We start from the raw sequence: 14296 nt of genomic DNA, 5'->3' as shown, positions 1-14296 counted from the left end.
CTGTTTTCTACGTATTAGCTTGGGAGTTAGTATATCCCAAACCTTGAACTACTTCTAATTTTCCAAAGAGCTGTGAGGAAGAATCCTTTTGTTGTTGTTGTTAACTTAGCTTCTATTAAGATGGAATAGGAATGCCTCATGTATAAGGAAATAATTTTAAGAAACTGTAAAACTCTCTGCCAGGCTGTGAGAGTTACAAGGTAGCAGTAAGAACAACATTATGATTATATTCAACATTGTTGGATGTTTTAGTGCTGTTTGAGAACAAGTCAATATATTTAAAAGAAAAGAAATATTTTAAAGTTATTTTTATGTTACATGTGGACGAATTATTTATACTTTCAGTTCAAGTCAGTTCAGTCACTCAGTCATGTCTGACTGCAACTCCACTGACTGCAGCACGCCAGGCCTCCCTGTCCATCACCAACTCCTGGAGTTTGCTCAAACTCATGTCCATTGAGTTGGTGATGCCGTCCAACCATCTCATCCTCTGTTGTTCCCATCTCCTCCTGCTTTCAGTCTTTCCCAGCATCAGGGTTTTTTTTTCCAGTGAGTCAGTTCTTTTCATCAGGTGACCAAAGTATTGGAGCTTCAGCTTCAGCATCAGTCCCTCCAATGAATATTCAGGACTGATTTCCTTTAGGATGGACTGGTTTGATCTCCTTGCAGTCCAGGGGACTCTCAAGAGTCTTTTCCAACACCACAGTTCAAAAACATCAATTTAGTCAATGTTTAAAACACTTCCATTCAATAGATTTATTAATTAGCCACACCACGTGGCTTCCAGGATCTTAGTTCCCCGACCAGGGATTGAACTCAGGGCCGTGGCAGTGAAAGCACTGAGTCCTAACCCCTGGACCTCCAGGGAATTCTTGTAAGAAATTTTAGATAAAGTTAGTGTAAAGAAGTGAAGAAACCCCTATACTTGCTCTTAGTGTTTTTGAAATAGTAAACAAGTTAGTGAAATTAATTCTTTAATAAAGTAAATATTTCCATTATGTTAAAGACTATTAAGATTTTGTAAATAGAGTATTTTCGACTAAAGGCTATCTCAGTGTTCATGTAGTTCTTTTCGTATTATTTAATATATTGCTTACCTTTCAGGAAATCATGGATAGAATTTATAAGAATGTTATGAGCAAAGTCCAAGAGATGAATTATATTCAGAAAACTCTGTTCAAGATAGGGTATGATTACAAATTGGAACAGATTAAAAAGGGATATGATGCACCACTTTGCAATCTGTAAGTATATTTCACAGACTCTGTAGTTTGAGCTTTTAAATATTTTTGTGTTTTAATATCTGGAAGATGAATAAGTAAATGACAAGTTAATTTAGTTTGAGCATCACCACCATGATCATAACATTGAATTTCTCTCTTACTCACTTCTAAGCTTTGTTGCTTATATAGCAAGCAGAGAACCTTGAACTCTAATCTTGGCAGTTTAACAAATTTTAATAATTGGTGTACATATTTAAGATTTAATTATAAAATTTGGTCTCATGAAGAAAAACTAGAGTAGACTTTTTCTCAAGATAGTTGAGAAAAAAGTCATCTAACTAAAAAAGTGATTTTCAATATTTATTTTGTGTGAAGGTTTCTGATTTATTGTATTCATAAAATATTAAGCATATGAATATAATGGTTACTTTAAATGTAGTGCTGGGGAGTCAAGATGAGGAAGCATTTTTCATTGGAAGGGAAATAAGATAGATGACAAAATGTTCCAAAGATTACGTTTTTTTCCATTGACGTCATCCTTTTCTTTCATTTACTATGTGTCAAAGCAGTTTCCCAACACTGTACAGTTTTCTTCTTGCATTTTTCAGAGTTTTTCTAGCATTTTTTAAGGTGTTACTAGTTGTTGCTTTGATCGCCTCTCATTATCACAATGGTCCCAAAATTTAGATGTTCAACCAAAGTTGAGACATCTTTTCCAGAGGCTATGAATTATGACGCTTGGTGAGTCACCAAGAATAATCTATTCATACATTAAAATACAGATAGCCAGTGGGAATTTGCTGTGTGACATGGAGAGCTCAACCCAGTGCTCTGTGACAACCTAGAGGGGTGGGATGGGATGGGAGATGGGAGTGAGGCTTAAGAGGGGAGGGGACATATGTATACCTGTGGCTGATTCATGTTGATGTATGGCAGAAACCAGCACAATATTGTAAAGCAATTATCTTCCAATAAAAGATTTTTAAAAATCATTTATTGCCCCTTTTTATCAAGGATACTGTTTAAAAAAGTGAAGGCTCTGCTGGGAGGGAATGTCCGTATGATGCTGTCTGGTGGAGCACCCCTGTCTCCGCAGACACAGCGATTCATGAATGTCTGCTTCTGCTGCCCAGTTGGTCAGGGTTATGGATTAACAGAAACGTGTGGTGCTGGGACAGTTACTGAAGGTAAGTTTGTTTTTTTTTTAATTAAAATTTATTGAAGTATAGTTGCTTTACAGTGTTTTGTTTGAACGTAAGCATTTTTAACATGGCAAATAATTATATAATTATAATTGCTATTGGGAACCGTGGTGACTTTATGCCTCTTAAGTAATATTGGATTCAGTGCAAATCTACATATTTTAGTTTTAGAAACTTTTAGTTGAGTCATGTGTACCCTTTATTTGTCAGCCTCATAAATATTTATGACACATTGTCAGTCCTCAAAGTTCTTTTACCCTGGTCTCATAATCTCTCTCTAAAATGATCACTTCCTCAGAGCACTGCACTCTTGGATTAGGTATCACTTTTTTTTTCTCCTAGCTTTCTTTTTTTATTATCATTGGAGTAGAGCTGCATTGGAGAAGGAAATGGCAACCCACTCCAGTGTTCTTGCCTGGAGAATCCCAGGGACAGAGGAGCCTGGTGGGCTGCCGTCTATGGGGTCACACAGAGTCGGACACGACTGAAGTGACTTAAGCAGCAGCAGCAGCAGAGTTGCTTTATGATGTTGTATTAGTTTCTGCTTTTACACTTTTGTGCTCCCTCTTGAACCTGTGTTCCTATCCTGACTTCTTGTTTGCTTTCTTTTCTGTTATTTTCAACAGCCTACAGCAGGGTTTCTCAACTTCAGCACTGTTGAGATTTTGAACCAGATAATTCTTTATTGTTGGGACTGCTCCTGCATATTGTAGGATGTTTAGCTGCTACATAGCTGCCAGATGATGTGACAATGAATTATATCTTTAGTTGTTGCCAAGTATCCCTGGGTTGTGAAACAATGGAGTAGAGCAATCTTTTTTGTTATCTCACTTTCACTTTAAACTCCTGTCCAAAGTCAGTGCCATTGTCCAAAACCATCTGTCCATTGCAAGATTGTGTATGACAGTGTTATTCAGTTCAGTTCAGTTGCTCAGTCGTGTCCGATTCTTTGTGACCCCATGGACTGCAGCACACCAGGCTTCCCTGTCCATCACCAACTCCTGGAGCTTGCCCAAACTCATGTCCATCGAGTCAGTGATAAAACCATTCAGGGCATTAGCTTTGAAGTCATTGGATTGTTTATTTTTAATATCTTTAAATTTCACTCGATCTCCCCATGTTTTTCATTGGATTGCTCCCTCCCCTGGCTGCCACCTTTGGCATCTCACCTTTTATTACTTCACCATGTCCTAAAGTAACAGTCTTTCAACTGCTGTGTCTGCCTCTATTATATCACTTCTGTTTCATCCTGTATTCTTCTGTTAGACATGTCCACATCAAACACTGCTTCATACCTGGTGAACCTAGATTTCAAGCATCTCTAACCTGGCACCATTGTACCTATTCATCATTATTTCCCACCTGTGTATACACCTGGGTTCTTTTCTCCAGACAAGCCAATCTTCTCTATCTTGTATTTTCTGTTCCCTTCTCTTGGAATGCCCCTTTTGCTGTCTGGTCCCAGCCATCTTCTCACGTGCAACTCTTCTTTCCCAGCCATTTCATTTTATGTTGATCTTTCTAGCCTCCAAGGTGCTAGTGTGCTCACCTTCAGAACCATGCAGTTTACTATTTAAATGTGCTCCAAATTATTTAATGTGCTTTTCTCTCCAGGTAGTTTGTTTGTAAGCTTGGTGAGGGCAGGGTCTCCTTACCTTTAATGTGTTTTTCTCACAATGTTTAATGTAATGCTAAGGTACATAATAAGTTGTCCATAAATACTTGATTAATGCACGCAATAATCACATACTACAAAAGAACAATATCATCAGTGAAATGTCATGCACTAATTAATATCCTTGTTACTCTTTCCCTTATAGTTACTGACTATACCACTGGCAGAGTTGGGGCCCCTCTTATTTGCTGTGAAATTAAGCTAAAAGACTGGCAGGAAGGTAAGCATTTTATGACAAACTCTAGTGTTTCTAGATATGCTGAAAATCACCACGAGCCTCTAGACTTCCATTTTTTTAAAAGTGTTAGGTTGTCAATGGTAGCAAGTGAGCCTTTGCTGTTGCTTGTTTTTTGTGCTTTCTTTTTCTTCAGTAACATCATTAGGTTCCCAATAGAAAAAGAAAATCTCTAGAATCTAGGCATGAAGATTCTGAACTTGGGAGTACTTGATGGATGATAAAAAGGAAAACGTTCTTAATGGGGCATTCCCTGGGTTCAGAGAAGGATATATTATCCTATCCTTTGAATCTCGAGATTGCTAGTGAGTAGATTTGGGCTGAGAAATGAAACCCCAGGTTTTCAGGGGATACAGTGACTAATCACACACACACTCCCCCAACTTCTTAGCTCTTGACCCCAGCAAACATTTTTATAGTTGAGAATCCACTGTCTATCTTTGTATAGTTTAATTTTTATAAGTAACTGTAGAAGGTGAACCACTTAGAGACCTGTGCTTTACAGACATTAGTGATAATCCTTTTCTATAAATCAGCTGAAGGCAAAAGTAAGGCAATCTTCCTGTGATGAAATTGTGAAAAAACATTAAGCATATTCATTAACTGCAAAATAATTAACAACCTAGCCATGCCAAATGAAGAGTAATTAAAAAGTTTAAGATTTCCTTCTATTTTTAATTTACTGTATTTGGTATATAATATGTAAATTGAAGACATACAACATGTTATTTTGGTACCTTTATATATTGTAATATGATTGTTGCTGTAGCGACATTCAGCATCTCTATTACATTACATAATTGCCTTTTCTTTATAGTGGATGGGATAGTTAAGTTTTAGTCTCTAAGCAAGTTTGATGGATATAGTACAATATTATTGTCTGTTAAGAAAAAATCAAAGCTTAACATTTAAAAAGGGAATATTCACCTTAGGATGGAGTCATAGACTGAAATTTTAAAGGACCAGTTATCTTGTTGTACATATCCCTTAGGTTGTTCAAACCCAAGAAAATGAATGTGCTTTGTCTGACATAAATTTGAAGTTTCTAAAAGTGTTCTTCCTATGTGACTTTTTAATTATGTGCGTTATTTTTGGTGCTCTATGAGCAAACAACCATTTCTTTTTAAATACCATGTTGAAAAGCCAGTTTCATCCCCAGGTGTTTTACATCTTGGAAATAAGACTTCATTCTCCCATGGTAGTGCCTTTGCAGCTTTAGAATGAAAATTTGAAAAAATATAGGGGCTGTGTGTCTATGTATATTGGGCATCAGCATCAAAATTGCTGTAGTCAGTGGGTTATTTATTAAGCAGTGGAATCAGAGAAACAAGGTATATTATAAAACTTGGTAAGAATAATTTTGCCTTTAATTTTTATTTTCTGATTTTTCTGGTACTGGGCTTTAATGTCAGTTTTGTGGGGAGTGGGTCCATGTTTGGAGTTTTCCTTGCTATGAAAGAATCTTTGCTTTATATAATACAAATGATGTTCATGCTTTACATACAGTGAGTTTTGTCATATTAAAATATTGAATTGTTTTAAATTTATAAGAGTAGCTAACAGCTGGAAAGAACTCTGCTTTTAATTCTTTTATGACTTAAAATCTAACCAGCATCTCAGTTTATCAATTTGAATTTTTGTGTATTTTCCTTAGAGTAAGCTTTGTTCAGTAATAAACAAGTAATGAGTGTAATAAAATGTTTCATTACTCATTGTCAATGATTTCGGTGTTTTCACTTTTAAAGCCATGACTGACCAGAGGCAAAGTGAAGAAAATAATGTTTCCCTCTCACTTCATAGCTTCTCTGGTGGCTCAGGTGATAAAGAGGCTGCCTGCACTGCAGGAGACCCAGGTTCGATCCCTGGGTCAGGAAGATCCCCTGGAGAAGGGAATGGCTACCCACTCTAGTATTCTTGCCTGGAGAACTCCATGGACAGAGGAGTCTGGCAGGCTACAGTCCCTGGGGTTGCAAAGAGTTGGGCATGACTGAGCGACTAACACTTTCTTACTTCATGGTGTTGCCTTTGAGAGCACTTACTCTCAAACTGCTCTCTTTGATTAAAACAATATATTTGAAACACATTTGATATCAAAATATTAATAATTTATTTATAATAGCTTCAAATATTATCCTACTTGGGGTGATTTTATTTTAGTAGATGTCTGTGAACCCTAATGATGTCTGTGAAGCTTTAATGATGTTCTGAGTGTGAAATTTTATGGTCCTTGAAAGGTTTCAGATGGGTTGGTACTTCTGCAGTCACAGTCACCCTCTGTCCTCACACAAATCTCAGTAAATATTAACTAGTATGCTCCTGTAGAGTGAAGTAAAATTTGACCAGCAAAAAATATTAGCAAAGGATCTTTAAGAATTAATGCAAGTAAATTTTGCTTTGGAACAGTAACTAAATAGTTTTTATGACCTCCAGGCGGCTATACAATTCATGACAAGCCAAACCCCAGAGGTGAAATCGTAATTGGTGGAAAGAATATCTCCATGGGATATTTTAAAAATGAGGAGAAAACGGCTGAGGATTATTCTGTGGATGAAAATGGCCAAAGGTGGTTTTGCACTGGTGATATTGGAGAATTCCATCCCGATGGGTGTTTACAGATTATCGGTCAGTGTGTTCTCTTTTTGTGCTTTTCTGTAGTTTTTGCAGCTTCAACAACTATGAAAGGTAATATTGATCAAGTCATTAATAACTTTGATGATGGTTCCATTGGTTTAAACTTCAGACACGTTATTTAATTAATGTCTGTGCTTCCCCATCTGTGAAATAGGGACAGCAACACTGACCTGGCAGGGGTTTTGTTAGGATGAAATGAGTTTGTATAAAATGCTTAGAGCAGGGCAGTGCTTTCACCTTAGTAAGTGGTAGTAGAAGCAACATTAGAGTGAGCAGACATAAATTTGAAGTTTCTAAAAGTGTGCCTTCTTTGTGACTTTTTAATTATGTGCATTATTATTGGTGCTCTATGAGCAAACAACCATTTCTTTTTAAATACCATGTTGAAAAGCAGGAAAATAGCAGTTGGTGATGAGAAAACAAAAATTGCTCAGAAGAGGGATTTTTGGTTGGTTGGTTGTGGGTTTTTTTCCTTTTTTCATCAACTACATTTGGTTACATATAACCATGTACTGCAACATACCCTATTCTAGGGCTTCCTCACCATTTACCTCCCCACCCAAGAGGCATTGTGGACACATTATTTTCCCTGCTGCTGCTGCTGCTAAGTCGCTTCAGTCGTGTCCGACTCTGTGCGACCCCATAGACGGCAGCCCACCAGGCTACCCCGTCCCTGGGACTCTCCAGGCAAGAACACTGGAGTGGGTTGCCATTTCCTTCTCCAATGCATGAAAGTGAAAAGTGAAAGTCGCTCAGTACTTTTATGACTCTAACTAGCCTAGACTCTTAGAACGAACTTTTTGGCCAACACATCTCAGTTCTTAACGTTAATCTATTCTGAGAATGTCAGTTGGCTTGGCACTGCCTTTATTGAGCCTACTAGAATAGACTTTGAAGTTCAAAACTACTCCAAAATAGCCCTTACACTACTCACTTTAATCAGGCAAAAGTGAAAAATTTGACTAGCTAATACCGATCACAGCGTTGGGTCTCATTCAGGCCCTTTTAAAGCCATAAAATTTCCTCAGTCGTATCTCCAGTGGTCCATTTAAATCTGTCTCTGGACCCGTATGTGACCTGAATAGAATTAGAGATTTCCTGAGAAAAGCTGGTTCTTCGCCTAGAAGTTTGATCTGCCAGGGAAATTTCCTGGAAGCATGGCTTGATTTAGAACCAGTAACAACCTCATTGCCTTTTTCCCCTTGATCCTTAATTGTGCTAGAATCAAAGGTGGTCTCTGTTGGCATGTAGAGTGGGTTCCCAGCCCATGGGTAGGGATATAAGACAACCTGATGATTAGCCACGCTGTGCCATCCTGTGCCAGCATGTTATTAGAGCACAGTCATTTTAACAATAAAAAATTGAAAAACTTTTGGTGTGGGATATAACATTTTAGCCAGTACTTCTTTAAGTAGGCATTTTCTTTTTAACTGATGTGTGTGAGCAGGCATTCTATATAACAAGCTTTTAGAAGTATCTTTATAACTAAAGGTTAAGGCAGTGGGATGGAAAGGAAATCAAAATTGTACATACCTGTACTGTGGGTAAGCTAACATGCTTCATGACTTACAGACCGTAAGAAAGATCTGGTGAAGTTACAAGCAGGAGAATATGTGTCTCTCGGGAAAGTAGAAGCTGCACTGAAGAACTGTCCACTTATTGATAACATCTGTGCTTTTGCCAAAAGGTAATTTTAAAGTCGCATTTGTTTCATATACTTACAGTAACAGGATAATTGGGAAAATATTGATACAATCATAAGGGAAACATTAAACTTTCAGAGTTGGGGAATGTTATACATTTTATGAAAGTTCTTGAATTCAACAGCTTAAAGGTCATTTGAGATAACCCGGACATTTTAACCATTTATGGACCACCTACAATGTCTTGCTATGCCACAACAGTTACTTGGTTTAACATCCATAACAACTGAAACTTAGCATAAGTAATTTTCCTAGGAAGGTAACACAACTAGTGTAAGTTTTCTAAATAAAAAGCCTGAGAGACTGAACCATTTTCTTTCTTTGTATGTTAATATGATTTATTTTTCTGGACTTTATTACCCCCTTTAAAAAATTTAATTGTAAAAATCACAAAACCTAAATTTACCATCTTAACCATTCTTAAGACAGTTCACTAGGGTTAAGTATACTTACATTGTTGTACAACCAATCTCCAGAACTTCTCATCGTGCAAAAATGAAACTCAATATCCATTAAACAACTCCACATTTCCTCCTTCCCCCCATCCTCCCCACCCCCTGTCCACCAACATTCTCCTTTCTGTTTCTGTGAATTTGACTACTCTAGATACCTTAAATAAATAGAATCATACTTGTCTTTTTGTGACTGGCTAGAATATTATTCAGCCTTAATAAGGAAGGAAATTCTGATACATACTACCGTATAGATGAACCCTGAGGGAAATTCTAAGTGAAATAATCCAGTTACAAAAAGATAAGCACCATATGATTCTGTTTATTCAAGGTATCTAGAGCAGTCAAATGGCAGAATCTCTTTCTTTCTCATGGCTCAGTAATATTCCATTGTACATATAGACCACATCTTTATCCGTTCATCCACTGATAGACACTTGTTTCTGTATCTTGACTATTATAGACTAATGCACGCAGTCCATTACATGGACTATGCAGCTGTGAACATGAACCAGCTATCTCTTTGATATCCTGTTTTCATTTCCTTTGGATTTATACCAAGAAGTTAGATTACTGGATCATATGATAGTTCCATTTTTAATTTTTTGAGGAGCCTCCATACTGTTTTCTATAGTGCCTGCACCAATTTGCATTCCCATCAACAGTGCACAAGTGTTCCTTTTTCTTCACATCCTCCCCCAAACTTGTTATTTCTTGACTTTTTGATAATAGCCATTTTAACAGGTATGAAGTGATATCTTATTATGGTTTTGATTTGCATTTCCCTGGTATTGAGCACCTTTTCATGTACCTGTTGGCCATCTGTATGTCTTCTTTGGAGAAATGTCTATTCAGATCCCCATACCTATTTTAACTGAATATTTTTTGCTGTTGAGTTATATGAGCTCTTTATATATTTTGGATATTAGCCCTGTATCAGATACGATTTTCAAATACTTTTCTCCCATTTTGTCGGTGGCCTTTTCATCTCGTTGATGGCTTCCTTTGCTGTGCAGAAGCTTTTAATTTTATATGCTCCTACCTGTTTGTTTTTATTTTGTTGCCTTTGCTTTTGGTGTCTAATTTAAAAAGTCATTACCACACCTATGTCAGAGAGCTTCCACCTTTGTTTTCCTCTAGGAGTTTTATGGTTTCAGGTCTTTGCCCATTTTTTAATAGAATTATTTTTTTTATTATTGAGCTGTATGAATTCTTTATACATGCTAGATATTAACCCCTTATCAGACATATCATTTGCACATAGTTTGTCCAGTTCCATAGATTGCCTTTTTATACTCTGTTGTAACCTTTGATACACAAAAAATTTTTTCTTTTTCTTGTACTCTTCATCTATTTTTTCTTTTGTTGCCTGTGCTTTTGGTATCATACCTAAGAAAGCATTGCCAAATCCAATGTCATCAATCTTTCCCCTTGTTTTCTTCTAGGTGTTTTATTATTTTAGATCCTACATGTTTGGGTCTTTGATCTATTTTGAGTTTAATTGTCCTATGTGCTATAAGATACAGATCCAGCTTCGTTCCTTTATATGTGACTATCCAATTCTTTCAACACCATTTGTTTTAGAGACTGTCCTTTCCCCATTGAGTGGTCATGGTGCTCTTGTTGAAGATCATTTAACCATATATGCAAGGATTTATTCTGGACTATATTCTATTCCATTGGTCTATCTATATGTCTGTATTTATGGCAATACTATGGGCTTTATTACTTCTTAATGAACTTGTGAAAAGAGAAATATACACTTGGACTTATATGTACTATTTTCGTTGAATTTATGTTTTTAAATTTCTGTTCTGCTTTATTATCTAAATTTTTAGTGACCAGTCCTATGTGATAAGTTTTGTGGTTCCTAATCAGCAAAAGTTGACACTTTTGGCACAACAGAAAGGGGTAGAAGGAACTTGGGTTGATATCTGCAATAACCCTGCCATGGAAGCTGAAATACTGAAAGAGATTAGAGAAGCTGCAAATACCAGTAAGTAAGAAATTGTTTGTCTGCTGAAGTCCTCAAAAGGTATTTAATGAGGTCCTATGCATTAGGCTTTTCAAGATGTTTATTTGTTTTGATAATAAAATACAAGTTTTTTTTTTTAAAAAAAACTCTTAAATTATATATAATGAATTTTCTTGTTGAAAGGATCTTTAAATGTTATATGGTGAAGTAACCTATCTAGTTCTTTATTGCATGTCACAGCATCCCTGCTAAGTGGTCATCTGGCCTGTGTTTGGAATGGTCTGTCTTTGTTCTCATTGGGCTTCCCTGATAGCTTGGTTGGTAAAGAATCTGCCTGCAATGCAGGAGACCCCAGTTCAATTCCTGGGTCAGGAAGATCCCTTGAAGAAGAGGAAGGCTACCCACTCCAGTATTCTGGCCTGGAGAATTCCATGGACTATATAGTCCATGGGGTCGCAAAGAGTCGGACACGACTGAGCGACTTTCACATGTGCCCTGGTGTGAATCTTTTATCATTTACTATTATGTGTACTTACTTGGTGTGGGCCCTTTTAATCTAGAGATCTCTGCTCTTTGTTTCTGGGAAATATCCATTGACCTTTTGTTGTGTGTTTGCTTTTCTTTCATAGTCTTTCCCCCCTTTAAGTTTCGGGTTCATGTTTTTATCTGGGACTACTTTTATATGACTGTTGACCTTCTACATTCATCCTCTTATTTTCTTATCTATTTTTTCTTTCGTATTGTGTCTTGTCCATTTTGTTTTATATGCTGGCAGATCCCTCAACCTTATCATTGCTTCAGTCTATTGAATTTCCAGCTTCTAATATCAGAATTTAGATTTTCAAGAGCTCTTTCCTGCTTTCTCAGTGTCCTTTTAGTAGCATCCAGTTGCTCTTTCAGGGATGCAGTCATCCTCTGAGGATAACTTCTATGAAGTTTTCTTCTTCTGTTAGTGTTTCTATTTCCTCCAAGTTCCACTTTCTGCTTGCTTTGGTTAGCCTCACATACATCTGCTGACCTTTGTCCATTCATATTTGAGAACAAGGTACTAAAAAGCTATTTGGAAAACTTACTGGGCTTCACTGAAAAGTTACTCAAATGTTAATATCTTGGGTAATACTGTTGCTGCAAAGAAGACTTCTCCACTCTCTTCCCTGGAGTGATATTAACCTGAGTGTCAGTATTCTGGCAGCCACAAAAGGGACTCGGGGCTGGGGTTGGGGTATGTAGATCTTCTCCTCACTGAATTCTTAGGTTTTCAGCTCTATTCCCTCACTCTCTTGTACCTGGTGTCCTTGAGTCCAGAGTCTCTAGTTCAGTTGGGGCTTCCCAGGTGGCATTAGTGATAAATAACCCATTTGCCAATGCAGGAGACTTAAGAAATGCAGGTTTGATCCATGGGTTGGGAAGATCCCATGGAGGAAGGCATGGCAACCCCCTCCTATATTCTTGCCTGGAGAATCCCATGGACAGAGGAGCCTGGCGGGCTACAATCCATAGGGTCACAAAGAATTGGACATGACTGAAGCAACTTAGCACACATGCACACCTATCTCCAGCCTGGTTGGGGACGAGCAGAGTAAGAGAGAACTGTCCTCTGAAGAGGCGGGGGTCAGCCCTCCTGTTTGCAGTGTGCCTCTCATCCCTTTCTTTGGCCCCTGTAGCTTCTGTCTATGGGCTCGGGAAGTTGGTTTGCCTCTGTCAGTGTCCTTCAGTGTCAGCAGTTAGCTTTTTAGCCAGAGAAGGCAATGGCACCCCACTCCAGTACTCTTGCCTGGAAAATCCCATGGACGGAGGAGCCTGGTAGGCTGCAGACTATGGGGTCGCTAAGAGTCAGACACGACGGAATGACTTCACTTTCACTTTTCACTTTCATGCATTGGAGAAGGAAATGGCAACCCACTCCAGTGTTCTTGCCTGGAGAATCCCAGGGACGGGGAAGCCTGGTGGGCCACCGTCTCTGGGGTCGCACAGAGTCGGACACGACTGAAGCGACGCAGCAACAGCAGCAGCAGCAGCTTTTTAGCCCGTTTGCTTTTGGTCTTCTAAGATTTTATTGAGTCCTCTCACCCACTGTTCTCTTTCTCATGTTCCTGTTTTTTGTCTGTGAGGTTAATACCTTTTTAATATAAAAAATTATTTTCAAACTGCTTATTTTCCAGGGGGACCTGTATAAACTGTGTACTCTGTATGCTTAATTGGAAGCTGTTAACCTAGTTTAACCTGTTGGCTTCCCTCCAAAAAATGAAAATATCATTTTTCTGAGGATAGGTTACCTATATTCATTCTAAACTACTGGACAATACAGAAAATTTAAAGGAGGAAGCAAAAATCACTTGATATTAGTTACCTTTGGGTGGTGACATTACTTTCTGGTATATATACTTAACGTATCAATGTCATCTACTTTCTTCTAAGTCAGTAGATATAGAATTGCACTACCTTTTTTTTTAGCTAAATAGTATTCCAGTACAGGGAGGCCTGGCGTGCTGCGATTCATGGGGTCACAAAGAGTCGGACACGACTGAGCGACTGAACTGAACTGAACTGATAGGAGTGTCTACTTGTTAGACTTTTTCCCTCTACTGTTAAACAAATAGACCCCCACCTGTTGTTGCCTCCAGTCAATTTTCCTTATGTAATTATTTTATTAGTGTGAATCCTTAGCCATTGAATTTCTTTTTTAAAAATAATTTTATTTATTTAGTTTTGGCTGTGCTGGGTCTTTATTTCTGTGTGTGGGCTTTTTCTGGTTACAGCGAGTGGGGTCTTCTCATTGCAGTGGCTTCTCTTGTTGCAGTGCACAGGCTCTCGGCACATGGGCTTCAGTAGTTGCAGTCCCTGGTCTCTAGAGCACAGGCTCAATAGTTGTGACACACTGCTTAGTTGCTCTGAGGCATGTGGGATCTTCCCAGACCAGGGAGTGAGCTTGTGTCTCCTGCATTGCCAGGTGGATTCTTTACCACTGAGCTACCAGGGAAGCCCCAGAAATGAAATTTCTGAGTTAGGGAAAATGTATATTTTAAAGGCTTATGGTTTACCTTAGACTTCCCAGGTGGCGCTAGTGGTAAAGAGTCTGCCTGTCAGTGCAGGAGACATGAGACGAAGGTTCTGTCCCTTGGTCGGGAAGATTCCCTGGAGCAGGGCATGACAATCCACTCCAGTATTCTTGCCTGGAGAACCCCATGGACAGAGGAGCC

The 14296-nt window shown here is 38.2% G+C and overlaps 1 protein-coding gene across 6 annotated transcripts in view; it reads left to right on the top strand.

Moving 5' to 3' along the window:
- ACSL4 (acyl-CoA synthetase long chain family member 4) overlaps window positions 1-14296 on the top strand; it is an 80273-nt gene that overhangs the window by 59632 nt on the left and 6345 nt on the right. For all 6 annotated transcript variants that reach the window (XM_061409418.1, XM_061409421.1, XM_061409423.1 and 3 more), the window contains exons 10-15: window positions 1105-1244; window positions 2238-2410; window positions 4246-4320; window positions 6766-6957; window positions 8539-8653; window positions 10960-11117. In XM_061409418.1, the coding sequence (XP_061265402.1) occupies window positions 1105-1244; window positions 2238-2410; window positions 4246-4320; window positions 6766-6957; window positions 8539-8653; window positions 10960-11117 (853 nt within the window). The remainder of the gene's footprint in view (window positions 1-1104; window positions 1245-2237; window positions 2411-4245; window positions 4321-6765; window positions 6958-8538; window positions 8654-10959; window positions 11118-14296) is intronic.

This window comes from Bos javanicus, chromosome X, assembly GCF_032452875.1.
Source record: "Bos javanicus breed banteng chromosome X, ARS-OSU_banteng_1.0, whole genome shotgun sequence".
Lineage (NCBI taxonomy): Eukaryota > Metazoa > Chordata > Mammalia > Artiodactyla > Bovidae > Bos > Bos javanicus.
The sequence above is the reverse complement of the archived record's forward strand: the minus strand, read 5'-3'. Positions and strand labels throughout refer to the sequence as shown.